Here is a 23,994-nt window from a genome sequence, read left to right as displayed (position 1 = left end):
TAATGGTTATTTTTAGATTTAGATTTTTTTTACTATTTTTCATTATATTTTATTATTTTTCAGAGAGGTTGATAGAAAACAAAGTCTGACATTAGTGCAGTACATCATAAAGTAAAATGATGCAGTACGGCGTACGACATAGAGCGTAAGCTGAGGTGATGGGTTGGGAAGGTTACTTTTGAAATATATTCCACTACAGATTACAGAATACATACAGGTCAGTAACGTATTCTAAATACTTTGGATTACTTCTTCAGCACCGGTAGATTTTTTTCACTTGTTTTGTCTATATAAACTCTGTCAGTACAGTAAGACAAAATACACATGTTAAAAATACATTCTATGAAAAACAGAAATATCTTATGCAGTGTTGTTTCTAAAACAAGATCAATTAAATTGATCTTGTTTTAAGAATTTTTAGATATTTTTACAGGAAAACACATGGTAACATGTGCATGTAAAATGGCTAGAAATAGCATTTTAGCTTAGCATAAAGCTAACAATTTACACAAGGTTTATTTCTATTTCTCCTGGTCCAAACTTACTCCACACGTACTTCTCTGTCTGCTGCTATGAATGTAACACATCATAAGAAAGTGTTTCACTGATGTTCAAATGCACTTTGGATCACATCATTTATATGTACAAATGTTTTCCATCTGAAAGGACTAAATTAAACTATATTAAAGGACATATTAAATGAAACAAATGACAATACAATGCAAAGTAATCTCTTCAGTAATCAAAATACTTTTTGAATGTAACTGTATTCTAAATACTAATAATTTAAATTGTAACTGTAGTGGAATACAGTTACTTATATTTTGTACTTTAAATACGTAATCCCGTTACATGTATTCCGTTACTCCTCAACCCTGTAAATAATTACATGTGCAGGATGTTTGTGTTGTAATGATGTACTTGCAGATTTCAGATATAAAATCGGTGATTGAATGACTAATGTTAACTGATTTCCTGTTAAGTCATAGTAATATGGTGGCACAGTGGCTTCACTGATATGACGTCATGATCAATCCAGTTCTATATATATCAGTGGCTAAAATAGGCATTTTTCCCAGCTTGAATAGCTAATATGTTTGACAGGTGATGTCTGTATCTAAAAGGTGATTGGCCCTTTTACTTGTAAGGTGGGACTTTGTTTCTACATCTTTTGACTGTTCGGCAATAGAGTTCCTTGGTTGGGCGTTCCCATTTCTCCCATTCATTTTAATAGAAGTGGCCCGTCTCTGTTGTTATTGTTTTTGTTGTTTATTTACATTTACATTTATTCATTTGGCAGCTTTTATCCAAAGCGACTTACAAAATGGCAAATGGTCTGCACTTATATAGCACCTTTTTAAGCCTTAACGGTATTCCAAGCGCTTTACACTGCATCTCATTCACCCACACACACACACATTCATACACCAATGGCGGTAGAGCTGCTATGTAAGGTGCTAGCCTGCCATTGGGAGCAACTTGGGGTTCAGTGTCTTGCCCAAGGACACTTCGGCATGTGGAGTCATGTGGGCCGGGATTCAAACCATCAACCCTGTGATTAGTGGCTGACCCGCTATACCATCTGAGCCACAGATTAATCTAATGTTAGCCTATAAGATTATTGGAATGTTTATTCAATTTTTTATGTATGCCAATACATTTCAGATTTTTAAAACCTTCGAATGTATTGAAATAATTGATTATTTGGAATAGTTTACTTTAATATCTGCATAATGTCCGGTGCTATAGCTGAAGAAACACAGTTTTCAGTTTTCTGTATGTACAATGTTAGATAAAAAAAGACATATTTCAGCAAATCTTACATATTAATGGAAAAAGAACATCTTACATGTTAATTAAATCCACCTGTTAGTGTTTCTCTGGCAGCATGACCTAGAGGGTAAAAAAACGAGTAGATGGAAATTAATTGATCCATCTCTCCATATCATGTGTGATGATGTTTAACATATTTTGTAAATTACGTTGTATATATCCGTACAAATAAATACATTCATCTGAGAACCAAACTGTAGAAGGATTAAGTGTAGGCATTTCATTCATTGACTAGATTTATAACAAAATACACAAAACATCTCTTAATATGTAAAGCATGTTTGCTTCTCATGTTCATTTATATTTTTAAGAAGATTTAGATTTTTAACTGAAAAGGAATTTATTTATTTATTAATTTATTTATTTATTTTGCTGTTGCGTGTAAAATCACAAGAAAGGTGATGTACACTTCATGATATTAAATGCCTATAAATAGTAAACAATGATTTATTTAATCATCTAATTGTTTAATCTAGTGTCCATGTAATTTAAATTGCCTTTTGAATTTCTTTTTTCCCCTCCCCTTTTCTCCCCAAATTGTAATGGTCAATTCCCAATGTGCCCTAGATGCTTGTGGTGGCGTAGTGACTCACCTCAAACCGGGTGGTGGAGGACGAATCTCAGTTTCGTATGAATGCATGAAGAAGTAAATCTAAATATGAACGTTAGGGGAACGTTAATGGATCGTTACTTAGGGGAACGTTATTGAACATTCTGCAAACCTAAAAAGAACATTATATTTCCATAAAGAAACTTTCTTGGCTAACCAAAAACAAACCTTAAAAATGTATGTTCTTAAAGTCGAGATTAAAGTCGAAATGTTTCGAGAATAAAGTCGAAGCTTTTCGAGATTAAAGTCGAAATGTTTCGAGAATAAAGTCGAAGCTTTTCGAGATTAAAGTCGAAATGTTTCGAGAATAAAGTCGTAACATATATTCTTAGTGAAGTCAAACTGCTTCTGACATGGATTTAAACATAATAGTAGCTTTTTATTTTATGTGGCACGTTGACTCGTATGACAAGCTTAAACCGTACGGCCTCTGCATTAATGGATGTGTTGATGGATTCTCACGTCATGTGATGTGGTTGAAAGTGTATTTCACCAATAATGACCCGAAAGTCATTGCAACATATTTCATTGAGACAGTAAAGTATAGAGATGGTTGTCCTAGAAGAATCCGTGCCGATCGTGGGACTGAAAACGTTGCTATGGAGCAGATGCAAATCTTTCTTCGAAGAAATGCTACTGATGAATTTGCTTTTAACCGGAGTTTCTTATACGGTTCAAGCAATCATAATCAAAGAATCGAAAGCTTTTGGAGCATACTTCGGAAAGAGAATATTCAGAATATATGTTACGACTTTATTCTCGAAACATTTCGACTTTAATCTCGAAAAGCTTCGACTTTAATCTCGAAACATTTCGACTTTAATCTCGAAACATTTCGACTTTAATCTCGAAATAATAGCATTTATTTTATTTTTTTACAATTCTTTTTTTTTTTACATTGCGGTACAGGTCTTCCGTAGAGTTTATATAGACAAAACAAGTGAAAAAAATCGACCAGTTCTGAAAAAGTAATTGAAAGTATTTAGAATACGTTACCTTGAGTAATCTAACAGAATACATTACAAATTACATTTTACAGCATGTATTACAAAGTAACCCTCCCAACCCTGTTGATATATCAGTATGAGGCTGTTCTAATATTCAGACCAACTGCTAGGGTGATTTTGCTTTTACACAAACAAACAAGTAAATAATAAAGAATAATTTACATTTCAGACCAAATGTCTGCTCATCTAGTGAAAATAGTTTCAAAAGATCCAAAGCATCAAGCACAACTCTGCACTTGTGTTTTGAACTTGCAGTACCACAATCTGTCTTCCAAGTGAATAGTTTTTATTTATGGTTGTTTAACGAATCAGTCGAGTCAATATGTTACAAAATGTATTGTTCTGGGCAAACTTGCGTAAACTTGGCTCTCATTATTTTCACTTTCAAATGAGCTTGCAATTTGACCAAATTATTACCAGAAGTTTGCGGCTCTTCTTTTGGCAAAAATGACTATTTGCCGCTACTGACAAAACCTGAAAAATTAATTGACTTGAATGTGGAAGTGAAAGTGTAGATTTACAGTAAAAAAAAGACTTAAATAATCACCTATTTCTCTCCCACACCTATCATTTCACTTCAGAAGACATGGATTTAACCACTCAAGTCTTATGGATTACTTTTCTGCGGCCTATATGTCCTTTTGGCCCCTCTGAGTTCTAGTTACCATTCACTTGCATTGTGAGGACTCAACAAGCTTTTTTTGTGTTCTGCAGAAGAAAGTCAAACACATCTGGGATGGCACGAGGGGGAGAATTTTAAATTTGGGTTGAACTGTCCCTTTAAGTGCACTCTGACTCTGTCAGTCATTAAGAAAAAAAAAAAAAAGAATGATGGACAAGAACAGTGGTTGTAGTTGCAGTTGTTCCCCGTCAGATGGCGCCAAAGCTTCAAAATGTCCTATTTGATGTGAATAACTTCGATTAATTTTGTCTAGTTAAAGGCCTGTCTCATATTTTTTAAGTGAAATAATGGTATATTTTTAACCGAAGTCTTCAACAACATAGATGAAGTGACTTACGTAAGCAGACGTATTTTTGTGGGCATGTTTATTTCTGAGAAAATGAAAATGAAAGCATAAAGGTAATCTCATTTATAAACATGGCTTCGAATTGGGACGAGTATAACGGTGAGTTCTTAATCTATTCAGATATAAAACGAACAAAATTCCATTAAACGTGCATTTTAAGTATACTTTTTTAATCTGAACACGCAGTTTTCGAGGTTGGAGGCTTTTGGTGTCTCGTTTCGACTGGAGTATCAATCTCCTTTACAAACGTAGTCTTTCAACGGTAGATTTGTTATTTAGAAGTCAATTAAACTAGAATATATTTGTTAGAAGTATAAAATGTTATGTACAGTATTTCAAATGAATTATGGGTTGTGTCGTGGCTTTTTAACACCATTTAATTTAAACAATTATGGTACTTGTATAATTTGACATTAGCCTAGTTTTTGTGTTCATATAAATGTTGCATAAAAACAATATTGCACTGCTGTGCTTTTGGACAGAATATAATCACTGCCAGAGAAAACAAGAATTTATGAAGTTTGACTCAAAACCTTAGTTACAGGCGATATACATCATGTGACACATAAGGAAGTTATGTGACAACTACCCCCGGTATCTCCTACAGTACAATGTCTAAGTTGTATTTTGATAATCAATAATGAGGACTTCTCTGTTCCTAGGTGAGAGCAGATATCAGAATTCAGACTCTGAGGAGAGCAGCACGAGTCTTAGTAGCACTGTCTCAGACTCTGGAACAGACTCAGATTCTGGAAATGAAGCCAGACATAACACTGCCAAGGTGAATCTCAAATTAGATTGAGTAAGAAAGACATAAATAGGAAGAAGAATATTGTAAGATAACGAAGACAAATCCTCTCAATAAAGTACACTTTTAATTAAAAAATGTGTAAGAATGAAACACATTACTTTAAAGGAATAGTTAATCTCAAAACCTAAAATTAAAATTAAAATTCAATTTACTCAAGTCATTCCAAACCTGTATGACTTTCTTCCATGGAAAACCAAAGGAGAAGTTTAATAGAGTGTGTCGTGTGAACTCTTGAAGGGTCATGACATGCCTTTTATATTATTTGAATATGTTCCTTGAGGTTCACTAATGATATTAGTAAAGTTTTTTGCTCAAATAACAGTAGAATATTTAGAAAACATGATCATTTTCCACCTTCATTCTGACCCTTAAACGCTTAGTTTTGGTGCTGCTTCTCCTTTAAGACTTGTCCTTAAACGCCCAGTGTTCTGATTGGCTCTCTGTTCTTGACTGACCTGCCATCTCACTGCTCACCACTACTGGGCGAGGCTAAGGAAGTAATGAGATAAAGAAGGCATTGATGTGAAGGTGGTCAGATGCAAATGTCTAAAGCAGTGTGACATCACAATGTGGAGGAAGTAAAGAACAAGTCGTTTTGGCAGCTTGGTTTCAACAAATGCTCTTTTTGCAGTGAAGAGGAAGTTTTGAGTTCTGAAACTGTAAAACGTCTCAGGTTACATGTGTAACCCTTGTTCCCTGTAAAAAGCGGAACGAGATGCTGCGCTTTTGCTAAGCGCTATGGGGAACAATCGTAGTTGTGACCGAGCTGAAATAATGTGTGTAACACGTCAGTGAACATTGACCGGAATTTATAGCCTTGGCTGATGTAATCATTAGATGCAGCTGCGGCCAGGCTATAAATGGATATGTCACCAGGTGTCATCAGATACTTCTTTTTGAAGAGCAGTCCTGGGACGTCCCAGTGCGGCAAAGAAGCGCAGCATCTCGTTCCGCTTTTTTCAGGGAACAAGGAGACGTTCCCTTTACAAAAAGCTTCACTATGATGCTGCGCTTTTGCTAAGTGCTATGGGGAACGCAATACCCACGCCGCCGCACTGGGGGCTGTCCGGACCCCTACGGTTGTGCAGTGTACTCACAAAAACGCAAGAGGTCTCAGACATGAGCTTGAGATGTCGACTCAAGGGCATAAGAGCCCGGAGTAGCATAAACATCTAAACCATTACATTTTGATGAATGTGTGCGGAGAGGACCAGCCTGCCGCATCACAAACTTGTTCAGGCATGAGCTGAGATGTCGACTCAAGGGCATAAGAGCCCGGAGTGCAGAACATCCAAACTATAAAAGTCCAATGAATGTGTGTGGAGAGGACAACCTGCCGTATTACAAACTTGTTTAGGCATGGGCTGAGATGTCGGCTCAAGGACATAAGAGTCCGGAGTAGCAAAGCATCTAACCCATAAAGTTCGATGAGTTCTCAACTCAACCGTTGGTATTTTCTGTCTGGACAGTAAATCTGCTCCCACATACGGGCATCCAGGGATATAACTTACCTGAGTGACAGGAGCTTGCCCTGGGCCCAGAAATACAGCTGACAAGAACGTGGGTCTCCTTGATGATTTATGTAAGAGGCTACCGCTGTATTGTCCATCTGCGCTAGGATCAGCCAGTCGTCTACATAATTCAGAGTCGCAAGGAGCCAGCGCTACATCATGCATTGTGAATGTGCGGGTAAAACTGGCTAGGCCGAGTGAAAGAACCTGACACTGGAAGACTTCGCCCCCGGAAGCGAACCTCAGGAACTTTCCATGTTGTGGCAGAACTTCTAAATGAAGTATAGAAGTGCGTCATAAGATCGATGGTGACCAGCCAAAGGAGTTGTAGGGCTTGAGACACGACCGTCTTGACAGGCATCATCTTGGACATGAACACCCACGGGCAGTTCAAGCTTTAAGCCAGACGCCACCCCTCACCCTCCATGGGAAACGGGAAGTATTTAGTGTAATAACCTAACTCTCTCTCTGGAAGGGGAAACCATACCATGGCCCCTTTAACCAGGAGATTAGAGTTTGAGAGACCCACAGAAAAGAATATATCTGGCAGACGTTTCCACGGTGCCAGGATCTCTGAGATGGGTATTATATTTTAACACTTCCTGTTGAGGGGTTGTCGAGAGTTTCGCGTCCTGAATAAAATGCAGGAACAGCGAAAACACCCAATTTTGACGGAAGCCTCTGCAACCCGAAACACCAAGAGGTGGCGGGAATGGAGGGGCTTCGAGGGGGTACCGGGAGGGATGAAGTGAAGCGCGCGCCCCGTCCCGAGGGGAGCTACCCCCTAATCTAGGCGCAAGACCGTCAGGGTTTTCTCTTACTAGAAATTATAGTCCTGAGGTCTTGCTTCGGGGCTGGCGAGGGCGGCGAGACTGTCCCCAATCCCTGGGAGGAGGAGCACGACTCGCCACGCTTTGCTTTTGAGCCTCCCTTCAGACAGGACCGAGGCGGGTCTGAGGCTTGCTCGTCAAGCGCAGAACCCACACTCAGGTCGTCCAGGAGGTCAGCCTGGTACGCCTGTAAAACAGCATAGTGTGCAGAGCAGCACCAGCCTGACCTGCTGCTTGATAAGCCCTTCCCACTAAAGTGGAGGTTGTCCTACAAGGCTTTGAGGGGAGAGAGGGCTTCTTAAGTGACGATGCCGAGCCCGGCGAGAGATAGCCCGCAAGCGTCTCTCCGATCGGCGGCATCACTGAATACCCCCGTGCCTCAGCACCCACGATAGTCGAATATAATGACGTGGCGTGTATGTGAACACGGGAAGAAAATATTTATTTTTATATTTTTTTTGGGGGGGGGGGGGTTCCTCCATGAGCGAAAAAGCTCTTCATGGAGGTTATCAAAGAAGGGAAGGGACTCATGAGGCGTTCCCTTTCTATCCCCTAATTTGGAGGGTTTGGAGGGTTTGGGGGTCTCTTTTTCGCGTGGCCAGTCCAATCTGGCAACCGCACGAGTAACAACATCAAGCAATTCCTCCGTAGATTTTTTATCGCGGATGGAAAGCTCGTAGGCGGGAAGAGAATCGTGATCCTCCTCATGATCCGAAGAAGCGTCAGAACGCGCTTCGAGATCATTTGAAGGACCAGCTGGGTTTGGGGAGAGAGCGAGAGAAAGGGATCAACCCGTCTCTTGCTCCTCAGCCAAATCCATGCAAGAGCCCCACGAGCGATCTTTTGTGCTGACTCCCGGAAGCACTTTGCCTGTTAAAGCAAATCGCAGTGCTCGCACCCGCCCTGCTGTAACGCGAGAGCAGCGTGCTCTTCCCCCAAACAAACGTTTGTTTGCGGCTTTCAGTCATTCTCTTTTTTTTTTTTTTTTTAAATATATGTATATATATATATATATAATATTTTCTAAACAGAAGAGAAAAGAGAAAAAGATTCACTGCACACTGCCTAAACAATTCTAACTCCTAACAGAGGAAAGAAAGTTTTGACAGAATTTGTAAAACACACAGAAACAGAATCTCTCTGAAAAAAAGAGTTTCTGATGACACCTGGTGACGTATCCATTTATAGCCTGGCCGCAGGTGCATCTAATGATTACATCAGCCGAGGCTATAAATTCCGGTCAATGTTCATTGACGTGTTACACACATTATTTCAGCTTGGTCACAACTAGGATTGTTCCCCATAGCGCTTAGCAAAAGCACAGCATCATAGTGAAGCTTTTTGTAAAGGGAGCAGTATGTTTTGATTACAATGACCTCTTATATGTTGAAAGAAAAGGAAATTTGATTCCTCATGTCCCTGATCCCTTTAATCATTTATGTTCTGTGTTAAGGTTTGTAAGTATTACAATAATGGCCACTGCCGATATGGAGACAAATGTTGGGACCTGCACATTTGCATACACCACTCAAAAGGCATTTGTCGCTATGGTGCTGGGTGTCGCCTCAACCATAAACAGAGTTCATCTTCATCACCTAGACAAAGTGAACGTCCAGGGAGGAAAAGTCATCGAAGACAGCGGAGAAGGAGCCGAAGTCCCTCACCTGTTGGTATGTCAAGTCAAGTCATTTTTATTTGTATAGCGCCTTTCTCAACACACATCGTTTCAAAGCAGCTTTACAGAAAATCATGGATTAACAGAAAATGAAACTGTAATATCTATAATGTCATCAATATGTAGTTTGATAAAACATGATTGTGAATTGTGTTAATAAATAATTAAATAGTAATTGTATTTAGAACCCCAGTGAGCAAGCTGAAGGCGACTGTGGCAAGGAACACAAAACTCCATAAGATGTAGATTAATGGAGAAAAATAACACTGGGAGAAACCAGACTCACTGTGGGGGCCAGTTCCCCTCTGACTAACATCATGAATATAATGCCAATATTACTAATGTATAGTGCAAGTCATGGTTTAAAATGATTAAACTAAGTAAGTGTGAAGGGACAGTGTTTAAATAAAGATTTTGTATGAACTATAAGATTAATGACTAATGTCTTTGAAGTTCATCCTGGATTAACTGCAGATCCATTGTTCTTTTTTAGTTGGCTGATGAAGGGTTTTGTTGGCAATTAATTGATAGTCTATTTATTCCATTATATGAATGTAGTTCATCATTAGACCAAGGTGATGCAGGCAGAGCTCAGTGAGGTGCATCGCAGTTCAACCGGCCGGTAATTTCGGTGAGGTATATCCTAAATCCAAGGTTCAGGGAATGGCATAAGATGTATCCCATGTCTTATGGTTGGAGTTGGCATCAGTTCATCCTCTGAAGTCCATCATAATAGACTGAAGTGATCTTTGTCTGGCACCGGCTGCATTTAGTTGTCATCACTCAGAGACACGTAGCTGTGGAGTCCAACACGAAGCAGGACCGGAGCTGGATCCAGCTAATAACTAAAGCAGCTTAATTTTTATATGAAGTATAAATTAGGTGTATGCCTGGCTAAATAGATAAGTCTATAGTCTAGACTTAAACTAAAGAAGACTGTATTTATATTTTCTGGTATTTTATCAAGTTCTTCTGGGCTTTGGGGTTTATTGAGTTTATGAGATAGATCTAGAAGATTATTAGTGAAGCCATCTTTAGTGGTTGAAAGAATAGTTCTACCTGAATGATAGCATGGTGTAGATTGAGTAACATTAGCTGATCACAGCATACAAGAGACGAGGTAATGATCTGAGATGTCATCGCTCTGCTGCAGAATTTCTATATTATCAACATCAAATCCATATGATAGAATAAAATCTAGCGTATGATTATGTGATGAGTTGGACTCCAAGAGAGTTGAGATATTGATAAATGCTAATCCCAGTGTGTCATTTTCATTATCTATGTGAATGTTGAAATAACCAACAATTAAAGCTCTATCTACAGTAACTACAAGATCTGATCAAAAATTATCAAATTCACCAAGGAAATCAGAATTAGGCCCAGGGGATCTATATACTGTAGCAAGGGCAAAAGACGACAGAGTTTTTTATTTAAATCTGACAGTGTCACACTAATGTATAGTTATTAAGTAATGCATTATTATTTCAAAAGACTTAAATGTGTATCTTGTCCTCTGAGTAACACTAAAAACTTCACTGTAAATCAGGGCTGGACTGGTAGTCTGGCATACCGGGCATTTTCCCGGTAGGCCGACACTCTTTGGGGGCGATCAGGGGTGGACTGGCCATCGGGAGAACCGAGCCCACAAAACGGGCCGAATGGGCCGTGATAAGCTAAAATGAGCTGCCACGTTATGCAGAACGGACCACAAAACGGTTCTGCAATATGCAGAAAAGGACAGCGAACACCCCCCTTTTGGACCGTTGCCATGTAAAATCCCGGGCTGATTTCTCTTTCCAGTCCAGCCCTACTGCAAATTGCAAATAGCAACACCTTCTCATGTTTATAACAATAACCTGTGGGAGTAGATTTATTTAAACTAATATGTTCGTCCAGTTTAAGCCAGGTTTCGCTCAGAGCATATCCAGACTATGATCTGTAATAATTTCATTTACAATTAGTGCTTTGGTATAAAGAGGTCTAAAGTTTAGTAGCCCTAACTTCATATGCTGTTTATCTTTTAAAATTTGACCATAATTAAATTTTTTCTAAATAATTTAGTGAGAGTTTTGTGTTTGGTAGTTCAGGGAACAGACACAGTCTCTATGTGATATCTAGGTGATACAGTCTCTGTGTTGTACTTTATGTGACCTGACGTCTCAAGGCAGCTAGCAGACGTTTGGATTAACCAGTTTGTCTGCTTCCTGACCTGGGACCCAGTTAGTCAAATGCTATCATTATTAAGACTATGATGTATTGTTAAGTGTGTATTTATGTGTAGAATGTATAGTTGTTTAACTATATAGTGTGCATTGCTAGTCATTTTGTCATTTTTCTTGACTTATAGAAAGTGATGGAGACAGTGACAGGCCCTACAGGTGGCAGCTGGCTTTGGAAACAGGCTGGATGGACATTGCCCATGATTATGTTCTAGAAGCCCAATATTCATGCCCCAACACCAAAGGAATCAAACTCTATAACACTTGTTTTGGGTGAGTGCAAGAGATCACAAGATTAAAGTTTGTTAAGTTTATTAGGGGTCCAAGTAACAAAGTTGCTAGAACCGGATTTAATTTGAGTTTTCTTCTTTTTTAAAGTGTTAGTTCACCTTAATATGACAATTTTGTCATTATTTATATACCCTCTTGTTGTTGAGTGTAAATCACATAGAGCCCAAACTTAGTAGGTTGGCACAGATCCACATTTTTGATCCTCTGGATTCTTCAGTTGTCCTGAACGAAATGGTTTCCATATCTGTCTATAATACTTTTCTGTCATTTTCAATTTCCAAAGAAACTCTACATTTCTTAAAGAAGGAGCAGCACCAAAACCAAGCATTTCTGACAGAGGGTCAGAATGAGCATGGAAATATGTGATATTATTATATTTATAAATATATGACTGTTTTTGTGCAACAACTTTTCTGATATTATAATTGAACCTGAAGGAACATATTAAAAAAATTACAAAAAGACCACTTTTAAACATCAAGTCCAAACTTTAAATTATTAAATAATTAAAACCTGCTACAATTCCCAACCAGAACATTGTGGGAATGCGCACCAAATTTTTGTACCATTCTGCCCATAGGGGGCGCTGCAACTGAAAACCATTTTAAGCAGCAAAAATATGTTGGAGGATGTTGAAATTTGGCATGCTTTGGTGCAAATATACAGGGGGAAAAATCTGACAAAACAACAAAAACAGCCTTTCATTTCATTTTCCCGATCATCAAATCCTTGGTCAGATATAAATCAGTACATAATTTGGGCATGGCTTTTAATGCCTAACATGCCTGTAACTTGTGAAAGCAAAAATCTAAATGTGGTACACATGGACACAAGGATACAATCCGAGGATACATACCAAATTTCACCAATTTGTTGGAATGTTGGAAACAACTTTTTCCAGATCATCCACAGAATTATTTCCAATTAAATTCAGTTATTGCAGCTAGCAGTTTTAAAGAACTACTTGAGGAACTTCCCTCTGCCTCTCTGATTTATTCTCCATGTCATTCACTATAGGGCTATTTCAATTGATTTCACTAAGATGAGAGTTCTAAAGAAATCTAATATCAAAGTCCGCCGTAAAGGTTCACGTCAGACAGAGTGGCTCTGGTGGTACCGAGGTGACCAAAGCTGGTGTAGTTATGGAGAGAAGGTAAGTGATATGACATCTAAAGCCTTTACATGACACTTCGTTATTTGATCTCAAATCACATCATTAATTAATTCCTGAAATCAGAAATGGCAACTACATCGATAACATCAGATCTCTTTGCCATATTCTTAGCTGCCATATTTGATATATAACTAAGGCACAGTATGTATTAATTGTTGCTGTGCTTTTAGGGTTCTAAGGGCAAAGCCAGTCCACTTCAGAGCTCAAAACTAGAGCGAGAGTACCAAAAGGACCGTAAAGGTTCTGTTCAGTTCAACATTGACTCCACCACCTATGAAGTTAACTTCAGAGGTTTGTTTTTATTGCACCTATGCACATGCTAAAAGCAAGTGAACTCTTTGCATTGATTCCTTAAACACGATTGGCCACATTCATGAATGTTTGTGTGTGTTTACAGGAATGGTTCAGAAAAATTTATCAACTGGCCACATCAGACGGGTTAGACGACGCCCTAAATATGAACCTCAAAGTGAAGTGTGAGTTTAAAGAACCAATTAGGTCAAAGTGTTCACTTTTGGGCTCTCTGCCTTATTTAGTTTCTTTAGCTTATTCATAAAAGTCAACTTGATATCAATATGTCCCCTTTTTACTTTCTTAATACACATTCCTGGTCTAACTATGCACGATTCCTCAGTGCATGTTATTCCAATGAAAAATATTTGTCTTTGGAATCTTTCATCACAATGTAAAACTTGTTCTGCCGCTGAAACCATTCTGTTTCACTCTGAAATACATCACATTATGTGAGTAAAATAGGTTGTGAATGCCTTTGAATTTCATGTTGACTAACAATACTTACCATTCTGTACTCTAAAAACTAAATGTATATTGATGTCACAAATACAATCACATTCAATAGTTTGAAAGTCAAATGCTGAATGGACATCATCAATATTATCATGTTTTCCATTAACCGATATAGTGGATTATCCTCGAAGTTCAAGAACTTAATGGCTCCTCCAAATAAAGTTCACATGTGGCAGTTTGAAGGGAGAAGTGGTGGAAACTGGCACACCTTCAAAAAGGTAATCTCTTTCTTTACATGTGAATAATACTTTTCTGTGTGTATGGTAATGGTAACTACATATTGCAGCATATTCTGACCAAGAACTGCCCACCTAAACAATAACAGACTGTCTGGCTGTAAAGTGATCAGTCACAGTTCGTTTTGTTTTTACGTGCCATTTAGATATATTATACCACATTAATAGATCATGGAACATGGAAAAAAATAGTACAGACTATTTTACAGACCTAACTAACAAAACAAAGTGAAATAGACAGGTCTGTTCATGGATATCTAGATTTATTGCTACTAAGATTTGATTCAAGTTAGTTTCCTGTGGAACTAATAATTAAAAAGAAGAAATTTGCTTATACTCTCGAAAGTTGCATAAAGCTAGCCAGTGAGATTTTAGCTTATTAGATTGAGAAAGTGCTTTCCATTTTTGTGTGCAATATGCATTAGATGGTTAGTTAACATGCTGTCTGTGGGCGTGCCATCTAAGACTAATATAAACTTACTGACATCATTTGTCATTGACTAAAGTGTGTATTTATGTCTGTAGGGTGATTAAAATTGCTTTTGTTGATCTTGTTTTTTTCTCAAAAGAGTGGATGTTCAGTTTCTAGTGCTGACATTGAGAGATGCTACCAACAGCAACAAAAAAGCATGACCTTCACTGTGAATGATGACACTTACGTACTGGATTTTTCAAGTATGTCTTCAAAACATACTCACATTTATAATGATGCACATGTCTGAAAATGTCTCTTTTTGTCTGGCAGCTAGTATTAAAATTGTGTCATTGATTTGGTTCCATTTTAATTAGTGATTTCAATGGCAAACATTTGTAACTTTAGTCTAAAATGAAGACAAGGATCTGTGGTGTCAGTCACATTCTGGAAATGCTTCACAAAATTGTGTGCGATGCACTGTATGGAAGTATATTAATGACAAAAGTCTTTGAAGCAAAAAAGAACACTGAATTGAACTAACTAAAAAATAAACGCAATGCATTAACAGTGCTTGGATTATTTGGGGGATTCAGTTTCATATCGGTGTTGTTAATGCAAATCAGCGTGCTTTTTATCAAAGACATTTGTCACTAATATACTTCCATACACTTTGGTTTGTTTCAATCTGTCAGAAAATGAATTTTGGATCTCTGTTGAAATGTTTGGTAAAGAAAAACAATCAGTTTATATCAGGGTAATAATTTGACAATTTACTATGAAATAGGAGCTCCCAAGTGTAATTTTATTTAATTTTTTTCGTGACCACACCAGCCTTCCTTCAATCCAAACTCTGCCGGGAATATTAAACCATTTAAAAATGCGAGGACATCATTTTGTGGTTCTATTAACCTGAATCTTTTAAAACAAACTTTAAAGTAAATGATTGTCTTGTTTGGGTGAAACATAAAATCAAGTTGAGATGAGATGTTTATTGTTCTCTTTTCCAGGGATGAATCAAGTCAACCAGAGGACAAATGCCAAACGCAATGTCCGGCGTGTGTAACAATCATCATTGTCTTGCAGGAGATTTTGGCTGACGCTCAAGATCCAAACAGCAAATACTTGGCCAATATGTGTTGGAAGGAATTTGATGTTATTTACTTAGTGATTTTAATGTTTCAATTTTTTTATTTCCATAACCGTCATGTTTTGAAAGCTGCCTGTGGAATCATTATTCAATTATATTAAACACTGTCAAACAATATACTATATATATAGGGGAGACCGGGGCTAGTTGTCAAACGTTTTACTCCAGTGAATATTTTTTTGTTTTTGAAAGTCTATTTCTGTCTGTCTGTGTGTCTGTGTGTGTGTTTACTTATGAATCTGCCAAGATAATTTTGCAATGCATATTAAACTGCCTGTTGTGTTAATTTGCAATCATATTATCTAAATATCATATGAACCAGTGTATACACTGCTGATTGTGTATACTGAATGTTTCCAGTTTGTTTTATTTTCTATGCATAGTGTTTCAGTTTTAACCTGTTCACAAACTTGTTGTCAGGATCAATTAAAACATCCAGTCAGAGATAGCCTGCACAACATGATCCTGTGTGAATTTAAAATATGCAAACTTTGGACACTCGTGCAATGAAATAATATTACATATAATGACAGAGTTATAGTGAGACAACTGCTTAAAACTGTTTTATGGTTTATTGATGCCTTGCTTTATATATGTTACTTGATATAAATAAAATAAAATCATAAATGAAAGATACATTCTTGTTTAGCTAACATACACACACACAGTACTATTTCTTTATCAAACAAATGGACAAAATGTTTTCTACAAAAAATGTAAATAAATAGTATATTAATGGGGATCACTGACAACATTATATAACCATTCAGAAATGTTTCATAAATAATTTATTGTTGTGTATTGACTCTATATTTATGTTTCTTGGATTGAAAGAAGAATACCTTTATATAATTCTAAGGTTAAAAAAAAACTTCCTCAACATTTTTAAAATGTGTCATATGGTGTCATTTAATGGCCAAATGTAAGCAGTAAAAACAATAATGAAACAGAAGAGTTGAGCACTTCACTGGTCTTCACACTTCCCTCCATACAACAAGTACATACATGTGAAGAGACTCATTTCATATGAAGTCATTTTACAGTAAAACCCTGAAAAACAGCCTCCCACTTCCCGGGAAACACCCGGATGTCCGCAGTTCACTCATGTTGGAGTTTGTTTGGGGAATCTTGAAAGAAACTGAAACTCAATCAGCTGTCGAGAAATCGCGTTTCATGTAGCAGTTCGGACTAAACGTTTATTTAATAAACGATGATTGATTTTTTGTTATGCTGACGATGCATTATAGTGTCTAGGAACCATATTTGGTGAGTTGACCAATCACATGTACTAAATATTAATTTAAATATCTTATGTTATAGACAAATGTGTGTAAACTGTTGTAAAGGCTCCCGTTATTTAAAATACATACATACTTAGTATGTACATGTAAATACATACTTATGCTGTCTTATTTTATTTTAGAAGTGTGACAATGATTTTTAAGGAAGAGATGCAGAGTTATGCAGTTATTATTGCAATAGGATGACGTCAGCTGTCAGGTAGGTGACACAATAATTCTGATTTACCTTGTAAATGGATCTGTTCTTTCGAATAATGTCTTTTTTTTAGACTCAAGCCCATCCAGAATATCAGAGATTATTCTATGACTTCAAATATATATTTAAATAAATTGTTTTTAAAAATGCATAAATTATGATTTCTGAAAGTGTGAAAGAACTGTTTGAATGTGCTGCCTCTCTGTTGTTAAGGAAAATTTGTTAAAAAAATAAATAAAAATTGGGGGTGAAAATTTGGCCCATCCATTTTTATTGAAGCTCACCTAAAAGTAATTTCATGGCTACGCCCTTGCTTCCAGGTTTAACATATTTCTACAGTATTTATGTGGAATATGAATTTGGTTAATTTGTATGACTGTTTGCAGTTCTGTGACAGCTGAAGTCACTAATAAGTCATTATAAAGGAGAAAAGTGTGGCGGTGAGAATACTGTATGACTTGTGTGCAATAATGAATAAGGAAGAAATGTAGACATTATTTTCAATTCGTTCAGTGGAAAGTGTTTTGGAAAGCAACTTAAAAGTAAGGTAATTAGTAATGTGATTACTTTTCCATGATGTAATTATTAACGTAATGGGATCACAATTTTAGAGAAATAATTTTTTTTGGATTTCATTTTTGAGTAACTATCCCAGCAATACATACTCTGCTGACATATTGATAACTGTATTTCATTTACTTGAGCGATGTATTAAGTTACATTTCATTCATTTGTTAAACTAAAATCTTTAGGTTATAAACATTCATAGAACACTGCAGGGGACAAAAAAAACTGCATTATGGAAGCAGGTAAATCTGTATTTTTTTTGTTAAGCATTTCTCATTTTATTGTTGGTTTCTCTTACATTTAGCAAACATACATTGTGCAATCTGGCAAAAAATCTATTTAATATGTAACTTCATGAGAAACCAAAAATCATACTATTTTTCTTTCACATGATTGATTCATTGATTCACTCATGCTACCGCTTAGTATTTCATTTAACATTTCATTGTTGTCTTTGTGTTCGTCCATTGAAATCCTCAGGTAATCACTATGAGTGGCAGTTGTATGATGGACAGCAGTGGTCTTCTATCTGTAATGATATTGTCATTGAGACCCATTACTGTCAGCCAGAGGCTACTGGGATCACCATCCACACCAGCATGGGGTGAGTTTATTCTTCAACAAATCCCAATGTTTCTTTACGGAGTTCATCAAATTGAGTTTATTGTAATAAGGCTTTACAAGTCTGCATTAGGGCAATATTATAAAATATTATTCATTGTTTTCCATTGGTTCAACAGGTCTCTCTATATTGACTTTGATGCTTTGACAATCAATGAACCTTTTACTAACCTCAGTATACGACGCATTACTTTTCTGAACAACAATCAGAAGCAAGAAGTAGGCTGGTACTACAAAGATAACAATCGCTGGTGTGAATATGGATCCCAAGTAAGTGACCTCAGACATTTTCTCATCCTTCTTTCATTACCCTATGATTTTAGGGTATGGTTTGCATTGCGGTTGAGGGTGCATTTTTTCCACATTTAAAAGGTTTCACACTGAAGAAATGAATAGTTATTTATTAAAACCTGTTTAAAATGATGTACACTCACATGAGATTCCAGTCCAGTGGTAGAAAGAGTACAGATTTATTTTACTTAAGTAAAAGTACTGCTACTTAATAAATAATTAACTTGTCCCCCTCTCTTATTTCAAGCAATTTGATAGCATAGCGAAGTCTTTCATTTGGAATGGTAAACGTCCCAGAATACATTTCAACAAGTTACATTGGCCGATTGACAAAGATGGGCTAGGATTACCCGAGATTTAGTTTTATTATTATGCATTTGGTCTCAGACATTTGGGGGACACATTTTTTTTGGACAAGTGTAATGATTTGCAGACCAGTCATATTAAGGGGTTGGAAGTCCAACGGAGTGCCATCATTTCCGGAGTGGTGTGCAGAGATGGAGAGGGTGGTAGCGTTTGAAGAAGGGGTATCTAGAGTTTTGGGTAATTTGGACTTGTTTATGGGAAAGTTGGGCAGATATATGGCATTTTTGGAGGGCTCTTGGGGAGGGACAGTGGACAGAGAGATCTAGAGGTCATGTATGTGATTTACTTAATTATAAAAAAAATTATATATGTTTTTGTATGTCTATAACTATGTGAGACCACTGGGCTGTTCTTATGGGTGGGGGGTGGTTTGCCGAAAAAACTACTCAAGTAATTACTATATGAAAATTATATTATATATAGGCTTCCATTTTTAGAACATAAAGACATTTTGTTCTTGAAAGATATTGATGCTTCCTTTCACCAAGAATTCATTAATTTATAATAATTTATAGTGACAGGGCAGAAAGTCTTGGAGACGCTAGAGAAGAGAGGACACCGGCGGCAGTTTATACAAGCTGCTCTGCTCATGATGCTGTGCCCTGCAGGCTTCATTCGTGCCTTGCACAGCGTGTTTTAGATTTAGCACTTAGAAATGTATTTTTCCCAAAACTTTTACTTTGTAATTATGGTGACAAATAACTGTAGTGAATTTGAATACTTCATTTTTAATCAACTCAAGTGAAAGTAAAATACTATTATTTATTTATACTTAAAAAAGTCGATTTTTAAAGCACTCAAGTACTGTAACGAGAGTAGTTGTAATTAGTTACTTTCCACCACTGCTCCAGTCATTTCAGTGGTCTAGGAAAAGCTGTTTTAATTAACAAGTTAACCTGTTGTTTTGTCTTCCTCTTTATTTTCCTTCCCCTAAAATTCTGCAGGGATCAGATGGGAACACCTCGTCAATTGGAAGTGATTATATAGAGCAACAGTACAACAACAACCCAACAGGTTCAGTCCAGTTTACTGCAGGAAACACGACTTACATGCTGGACTTTACTGGTAATTCTTGAAAAACTCTCTTTGGAAAATTGCGAATTATAACACGGCAATATATTAGCAACATTCATGACAAATACACGATGCACATGAAATTTAAAATAGCTAACTTGCAGATTGAAAAGTTTATTTGTATTTCCTGTGTTATTTGTAATGTTTTAGCCATGACTCAAACCAATCTGTCCACACGCATGAGGAGGAAAGTGAGATGGCGACCAAAGTTCAATTCAATAGTAATGGTCAACAACAGGTATCAAAACACACAAAAGAAAAAATGGTTATAACCGTATCGTCCTGACCGACAATGGGCCTCGCTGAACGAATTTTCTGAGCAAATTGTTCGTAAAACCATTCTTGTGTAAAATTAACGCAACAATAAATGTAAGATTTGTTGTATGAATTCTTATAATGTCAGTGTTTAGACTCTTCAGGAATTCAACCTACGAATTTCTGTATAAATAGTTTGTAAATATATTCTTACGCTTTTTGACTCTTCGTGGGTCAACCAAAGAATTTGCGTAAATAATTCATAAAACCATTTTTACTCATGAATGTGACAATTTATGTACGAATGGTTTTGCAAAGTTTTCAACTGGTTTTATGAATGGTTTTACAAATTCAGTTTTCAGGGGGTCCACTTCCGAATTTCTTATATACTTGAATATATATAATTTCTTTTAACTTGTATCGTGTGGAAAAGTTTAACATCAAAGTTTGATATGACTAATCATTTGCAGTTCGCCAACGCTGGAATCTCCCACTACAAATTCAAATGCTTCATCGACTGAATACATCTGGGAGTTTAAGGGTGATAAAGGCATTTGGACTGAGTACCATAAACCAGTAAGAGATTTAAACCTTTTTTTTTTATTATTTCAACCAACCAACCAAACACTGTTATCACATCCAAATCCACATTCTGCATCAACTGAAATGTTGAAATGTTCCACCAGCCTTCATTGGACTTTGTGTTTGCAGGGATGTTCTTTGGATAGTGCAGATATTGAGAGATTGTACCAGCTCAACCCTCAATATCAGGTTTCATTCACAGCAGGACCATCCACATACACTCTTTACTTTAGTGGTAAGACATGTTAAGATACTATAAACAGATATAGATATAGACTGTACTACAAACATGTTTAAAATCCCTTGACTTGAATTTCCATTTCCCATGTGATGATTGAAGTATAATCAGTCTTGGTTTTAAACATCTCCTTGACTCATTGTTTATTTGGACTGCCAAGTTAACACTTACAATGCAAAATAATCATATTTAATAATCTGAATTAAACAAGTAAGATAATGAGGTCATGTGATAATGCAGCATATCACTATTTGAAACATTTAGCATTGCATAATGTTCACTGTTCACATACAATTTTTTTAAACTATACAGTTAGTATACAGTATATTCTTGGTAGTATGCAGTAAGCAGTTGACTTGTATTCCATTCCCAGCATAGCCAGTGTCTGTCAAGAAAATATATGTGGACATAAAGTTAAAATTGTTTATACCCTAACTCTAACTTCCTGCTAATTAAAAATAATAATAATAATAATAATAAGTGAAACAGTGTGCAGTATGCAAACTGTTCAAACTATATTTTTGACAGTTGTTTGCAGTGTCATCACATGAAGTATTTGCATTCATTTTAAATTAATTTAATGGCATCCAGATATCATCTCATAAATAATAAATTATATTTTGGATTTCAAATACATATTTATGTGAAAAATGTACTTCCATATCCTAGTATCCCAATATCCTAGTGTGCTATTTTGAACATAACCACTCTCTTCATTTTTTTGGCAGAAATGTATCAAGTGAATAATACATTTGGTACGAAGAGACAAGTGAGGAGGATAGACAGTGAAGAAAAGATTCAGCAAACCAACAGGTATAAATCCACGAACAGTAAACATTTTCTTGTTAAGAAAGCCAGTCTCATCATAAAATTGACCAGGTTCTGAAAGAATATAAATACAACTAAAGTGTAAATTCTTTTCCTTTCATTTTTATTATCACAGTGTGTTGTCACCAGTTCGCTGGCAGTTCCAAGGTGTGGATGGCAATTGGAAGGACTATTCTAAAGTAAATTAAATGTTAAATGTTTTTTACCAGTACAATTGCACCATACTGATACACTAAATGCACATATTTAGCAGTCTGTGTCATAAACTTGATGGACTTGTCATTTGTGTAGGGTGGTTCGTGGGGTCATTGTAGTGTGTCAAGTCAAGATATTGAGGCGCAGTATCAACAGGACTCTACTGGGACAATGAAATTCTGGGCGGGCAGATTCAACTATGAGCTGAACTTCTCAGGTGTGCATGCACAAAACAAACAGTCTTTTGTTCAAATCTTTTTGATTCTGTTCTTTTCATTTTTGCCTTTTGTTGCAGATATGTCCCAGTCAAACCTGTCAACCAACACTAGGAGATTAGTACGCCGCCTTTAGCAATAAAATCTCACCTGCCTATTCTTACAATTACTTGTATTTTTATGTGCATGTTTTGAGGATGCCAGTAAAAGGGATTGATCTCCCAAAAATCTTTTCTCAACCTCATGTCATATCAAACCCATTTGACTTTCTTTTTTTCCACCGAACACAAAAGGAGACATTTCCATGACTCTGTATTTCCATGTATGCTCTTTAGAATGAAATTATCATAAATGTGCACTGATGTTTTATTTGTCCAGACTAACCTATTGATAGTGTATGTGCCTAAAAGTTTAAACTGCCATTATGTAACAAATAAGACCATTCTACCTTTGTTTTTCTAACATGAACTAGTTTTCAAGTTTTTCTAGTGCTTTAACTGTGATTTAAAAAGTGCCATTGCTAGGCCTTATAGTGGCTTTTACCATTTTTCTGAAGATTTTTTTGTTTTGTTTAATGGGAGTAAGGATATCAAATATATTTAGAAAAGGGAAAGGGACATGTTTATTTTTGCAGAGCCAGAAAACAATGGTGTGGTGCTTATTTATAAGGAACAATAACTTGTGTGGTTTCATTTCATTCATATTCTGTGTATTCATTTAAATGTTATTTTAAAATAATTTTAGCCAACAAATGATTATGAATCTCAAGAAGAACATTAGAAGATTTAAAAAAAAAAAAAAAAAAATGATATACACTTATTTAAGCACATTTACCCTCCAAATTGTCAATACTGTATTGCACACAGATGTATTACTTTTTTGTTTGTAATTCCCATTACTGTTAGCCATCCTGTCTGGAAAATTATTTTATTTTTATTTATTTTTTAAATCAGTATATAGTATATTTCAACAAATACTATTTTTTAATGATTTTAATTATTTATTCATGTTTTGGCCATAATAAAAGGAATGCCATTTTTATTTTTTTTATAAAAAAATATTTTTTTATTTTTTATCATCCCATCATTTATCATTATTATAATGATAAATGATGGGATGTACTTAATTATCATAAAAATAATGTCACAATGCAAAAAATCTTTAAGGTCCTAAAAATAGGCTTAATTTCCTTTATGCATAAAAAATATATGCATATGCAATTATTATTAAATTATAATTTTTTTTTATTTGGGATGAAATATCTACTGCACTTTCTTGACATGCTTCATGATATTCACCCATAAATATTTGCATACCAAGTCTGTTAGAGTAACTGAATTGTAGGCAATAAAGAATACATGTAATTCAATTGTGTATTTTGCTAAATCTTTGCATGAGGTCATCTAAACATAAGACTACATGACCTTGGAGTGTGATGTAAAGTTCACTGGGCCCACATTATAAACACTACAGCTGTAGAGAGAAAACAAAAAAAAAAAAACCGGGAAAAAGATTGGACTGGGAAAAGTGTTCCATACCAAATTCAAGCCAGATCTGAGTTTGCTAAAACTAGTTTTTGGTAAACATCATTTGGTATCATGAAATTACTTTTTGGTTTCTTGTGTAATAATGTGCATTGATGAAATGTCTGGGACATGGAACATGTTA

At 36.1% G+C, this 23,994-nt stretch overlaps 2 protein-coding genes across 2 annotated transcripts; both read left to right on the top strand.

Annotated features, from left to right (window-relative positions):
- The first annotated feature begins 4,350 nt into the window (after positions 1-4,350).
- On the top strand, positions 4,351-16,223 carry si:ch211-244b2.4 (uncharacterized protein LOC541512 homolog). Its single transcript, XM_052121086.1, has 10 exons — positions 4,351-4,577; positions 5,141-5,259; positions 9,084-9,300; positions 11,656-11,800; positions 12,836-12,971; positions 13,163-13,283; positions 13,390-13,468; positions 13,915-14,017; positions 14,605-14,710; positions 15,458-16,223. Exons 1-10 carry the CDS (start codon positions 4,550-4,552, stop codon positions 15,511-15,513), a joined length of 1,110 nt encoding a protein of 369 aa, XP_051977046.1. The 5' UTR covers positions 4,351-4,549; the 3' UTR covers positions 15,514-16,223.
- Positions 16,224-16,692: 469 nt separating this feature from the next.
- On the top strand, positions 16,693-23,982 carry si:ch211-244b2.3 (uncharacterized protein LOC557230 homolog). Its single transcript, XM_052121030.1, has 13 exons — positions 16,693-16,863; positions 17,021-17,097; positions 17,847-17,903; positions 18,142-18,265; positions 18,402-18,552; positions 19,884-20,004; positions 20,164-20,251; positions 20,739-20,844; positions 20,980-21,085; positions 21,817-21,901; positions 22,032-22,095; positions 22,208-22,328; positions 22,407-23,982. The coding sequence occupies exons 3-13, from the start codon at positions 17,894-17,896 to the stop codon at positions 22,460-22,462; spliced, it is 1,032 nt and encodes a 343-aa protein (XP_051976990.1). The 5' UTR covers positions 16,693-16,863; positions 17,021-17,097; positions 17,847-17,893; the 3' UTR covers positions 22,463-23,982.
- Positions 23,983-23,994: the final 12 nt, after the last annotated feature.

This window comes from Xyrauchen texanus, chromosome 47 (genome assembly GCF_025860055.1).
Source record: "Xyrauchen texanus isolate HMW12.3.18 chromosome 47, RBS_HiC_50CHRs, whole genome shotgun sequence".
In the NCBI taxonomy this organism is placed as follows: Eukaryota; Metazoa; Chordata; class Actinopteri; order Cypriniformes; family Catostomidae; genus Xyrauchen; species Xyrauchen texanus.
The sequence above is the reverse complement of the archived record's forward strand: the minus strand, read 5'-3'. Positions and strand labels throughout refer to the sequence as shown.

Coding starts and splice junctions, on each gene's coding strand:
- si:ch211-244b2.4 (XM_052121086.1), top strand. CDS start 4,550: ATGGCTTCGAATTGGGACGAGTATAACG. Junction 9,301..11,655: donor CCGAAGTCCCTCACCTGTTG/GTATGTCAAGTC, acceptor CTTGACTTATAG/AAAGTGATGGAGACAGTGAC. Junction 13,284..13,389: donor CTATGAAGTTAACTTCAGAG/GTTTGTTTTTAT, acceptor GTGTGTTTACAG/GAATGGTTCAGAAAAATTTA.
- si:ch211-244b2.3 (XM_052121030.1), top strand. Junction 18,553..19,883: donor GGTGTGAATATGGATCCCAA/GTAAGTGACCTC, acceptor AAAATTCTGCAG/GGATCAGATGGGAACACCTC. Junction 21,902..22,031: donor AAGATTCAGCAAACCAACAG/GTATAAATCCAC, acceptor TTATTATCACAG/TGTGTTGTCACCAGTTCGCT.